Source organism: Echinops telfairi, unplaced genomic scaffold, assembly GCF_000313985.2.
Source record: "Echinops telfairi isolate 266 unplaced genomic scaffold, ASM31398v2 ScPeMD7_7469;HRSCAF=8507_0, whole genome shotgun sequence".
Taxonomy (NCBI): Eukaryota; Metazoa; Chordata; class Mammalia; order Afrosoricida; family Tenrecidae; genus Echinops; species Echinops telfairi.
In genome coordinates this window covers 37,332,224-37,335,307 of record NW_022111372.1, presented here as the reverse complement: position 1 = coordinate 37,335,307, position 3,084 = coordinate 37,332,224, and the positions used below count along the sequence as shown (strand labels likewise).

At 56.4% G+C, this 3,084-nt stretch overlaps 1 protein-coding gene across 1 annotated transcript; it reads left to right on the top strand.

Moving 5' to 3' along the window:
* CSTB (cystatin B) lies at positions 1–2,741 on the top strand. The gene is made up of 3 exons (XM_004696901.2): positions 1–80; positions 1,924–2,025; positions 2,391–2,741. The coding sequence occupies exons 1-3, from the start codon at positions 15–17 to the stop codon at positions 2,517–2,519; spliced, it is 297 nt and encodes a 98-aa protein (XP_004696958.1). The 5' UTR covers positions 1–14; the 3' UTR covers positions 2,520–2,741.
* Positions 2,742–3,084: the final 343 nt, after the last annotated feature.

Genomic DNA, 3,084 nt, shown 5'->3' with positions numbered 1-3,084 from the left:
TTCTCGCTGCCAAGATGATGCTCGGAGGAACCTCGGCCACCAAGCCGGCCACCGCGGAGATCCAAGAGATCGTGGACAAGGTGAGGCTGGGCGCCGGGGACCTGCACCCTCCCTGGCAGGTCCCAGGGTGCGCTGATAGCTGCGGGGAGAGGGCGAGTGGCCTGGGCGCTTATCTACTGTCTATTCCCACAGTCGAGTGGGAATAGAGCTCCCCCTAAAGGGAGACGACAGAAAGTGACCAGGAACAGCTCCAACTTCCCAGAGGAGCTCCTAGTGTGAGCACTGCCTGCTGCGGCCCCCTGGGACTAGGGAGACAGTTCTGAACAGTCTCCTTGGACACTCGGGTCCATTGAGCACAGGAGAGAGGTACAGAAAGCAGGGCGTCGTAGGCCGGACGGTCCGGGGTAACTTCTCTGAATTATTTGGGGGAGAACAGGGAATCAGCCTGGAAGGGGCTCAGGCCTTTGCACAGCAGGATGATAAAACTCAGCAGGACCCGAGTGAGCCCAGGGCCTGGCTCAGCCCTGCAGCTGCCCCTTGATTGCGCCCTGCCTGCTTCCTCCCCAGGGACAGGGGTGTCTTTGCTGCAACAGCTTCTGGACGTTGTGAGGGTTAAATGGCTCGGTGCGTGTAAGGCACCGAGTGTTTTCCTTCAATCCCCCTAGTCTGCGATGATGGGCCCGCAGAACCACTTCTCTCCCCTGCTGCTCAGGACAAGGAACGCAGAGAGCACTCAGGGCTCTGCAGGAACAGTAGGAAATGTGATTTCCTCCTTTAATTCTCCTCCCTGTGCTGCTGGTCAGAAACACCACCCACCCACCCCCTGCCAGGGCCTGTGGTCGCCCCACCCGCATTGCTCCAGGGTTTTTAAGCTGGCATGAAAGGGTAGTGAGTCAGACCCTGGGGTCGGCCCTTTGAAAAGGAGGTGTTTTTCCAGAACACACGTTTTGGCTTGTAGGAGCCACACCTAGCAAAGTCTGCCTCATTTTCCCACCAACACCCACCAGCCTCTGATAGGACTAGCCCCGCCCTGCACCTGTTAGTTCACAGCTTCCTCACAGACACCCCCCCACCCCCCCTCCTCTCACTCCCCTCAGCTAAATTGGAGCCCTCACCTATGGGGAGCCCCCTCCTGTCCCTTAGAGGGTCCACTGTCCAGCCTGTCTGCGTTGGGCTTTCTCACCCCGACCTCGATGGTCGCTGCTCTTGCCTCTGCTCTTGAAACGCGGCAGAGAAGGGATTCTCATCCCCAGGCCCCAGGCCAGCGTGTGGGCAGCTACACCCATCCTAGGTGTCCTTTGTCTGGCTGTGGGCTCCCCACAGGCCCAGCCCTGCACCTGCACACTACAGGTCACGAGGGTGAAGTGGACGGGCTTTTCTCAGGTCGCCACAGGGATCAGTAGTGTGCTCCGTGAAATGATCCTGGCATCAGACTCAATACAGTAACCTGGAGAACCGGAGGGTCCGTTGAGTTCAACAGGAGTTAACCTTCCAATGCCCTCTGGGACCCTCGAGTTACCCCTAAAGCCTATATGGGAGCAAGGGTGACCAGTATGATGCACGAACCAAAGCTGTTTAGAGGTCACCATGGCTGACTTAAAATTACACTGTCTGCAATCAGTCTGACGCTCACAAACCCTTGGTGGAGTAAATGACAAATGAATCCTTGTGTGAGTGAGTGTGCGTGCGTGCGTGCGTGCGTGTGTGTGTGTGTGTGTGTGTGTGACTCCATCGTCACACTAACGGTGTACTACCTTGCCTCCATTATAAAGGGCAATCTTATTGCAGAAAATATGTCATGGGTTTGGCAATACGAGTTCGGTTTATAAGATTCAACATGAAACAGGAGCTCTCCGGGTGTATAAGTCCCCCGGCAGATGGGAGGTCACAAGTTTTGTGTATCATTCTGTTCCCTTTGCCCAGGTAAAGGCCCAGGTGGAAGAGAAAGAAAACAAGACATTCCAGGTGTTTAAGGCGGTGGAGTACAAGTCTCAGGTGGTCGCCGGGACGAACTACTTCATCAAGGTGGAGTCTCCTTCCCAGGGTGAAGGGGGCTCACTGGAGAGCAGCTCAGAGAGCTGGGGTGGCAGGACAGGAGCGGTCCTCAGTGGGGTGTGAGGGAGGGGTCTTGGACCTGCTCTTGGGGATGTGGGGGCCAGGGGAGGTGCTAAATCAGGTGGGCAGCTGAGTCTGCTGGGCTGTGGTCACCTGTGTGTAGTCTCCCCTGCCTGGAGGAGGGCGGTGGGAGCTGTCATAAGGCCAGGTAGTTGTGGGAGACTGAACAGACTGGCCTTCCCTCATTCCCTTGCTCGCTTGCCTGCGCGCCTTCCCTGTAGCGGGAACACATTCCAAGGCTGTGTCAGGCTCCTCAGACAACTCTCTCCCTGCAGGTCCACGTGGGCAATGAAAACTTCATGCACCTGAATGTACATGAGAGTCTCCCTCACGAGAAGAAGCCTCTGACCTTGTCCAACTACCAGACCAACAAGACCAAGCATGACGAGCTGACATACTTTTAACCCCTGGTTCCTTCGAGGGCCCTGGATCCACGTGACCCACACATGAAGACGGTTCTGTCGTCTGAGTGGGAACCCGGGACCAGAAAGTACACATGTCCACCCCGTGCTGCTGTGTCTTGTTCATTGTGTCCCCCAAATAACGTACGTGATTCCATAACCCTAATGTTAGTTCCCAAGAAGACCAAGCAATCTCTTGAAATCTATTTTCCAAAGTCTTTGAAACTCTGTTGTGTGTGTCTCTCTTCACCCCTGACTGTAACCATCATGTGCGATGGTTGCTGGGAGCCCTGCGCCCCCTCGGCTGGGCAGTGGCAGCAGAACGCAGTCAAGCAGCTGGCCAGGAGGACTGGCCACACGAGGCCATCTGCATGCACCTGGTTGCACAGGACTGTCCCCTCTGGTCTGCAGGTCGGTGGGGCAGAGCCTGCTGGGTGTGGATGGTGTCTCGGGTGAGGCTTGTGAAGACAGTGCAGAGACAGAGAGACAAGCTCTCTTCCTTCCTCTCCAGAACTGCCTCCTTCCTGCCCCACCTTACATGGGCTGGGGATGACCAATGACAGAACCA

Bases quoted from the DNA above. Each gene is read 5' to 3' on its own strand.
- CSTB (XM_004696901.2), top strand. From the start codon at position 15: ATGATGCTCGGAGGAACCTCGGCCACCAAGCCGGCCACCGCGGAGATC. The intron at 81-1,923 runs GTGAGGCTGGGC...CCCTTTGCCCAG, and splicing joins TCCAAGAGATCGTGGACAAG to GTAAAGGCCCAGGTGGAAGA. The intron at 2,026-2,390 runs GTGGAGTCTCCT...CTCTCCCTGCAG, and splicing joins GGACGAACTACTTCATCAAG to GTCCACGTGGGCAATGAAAA.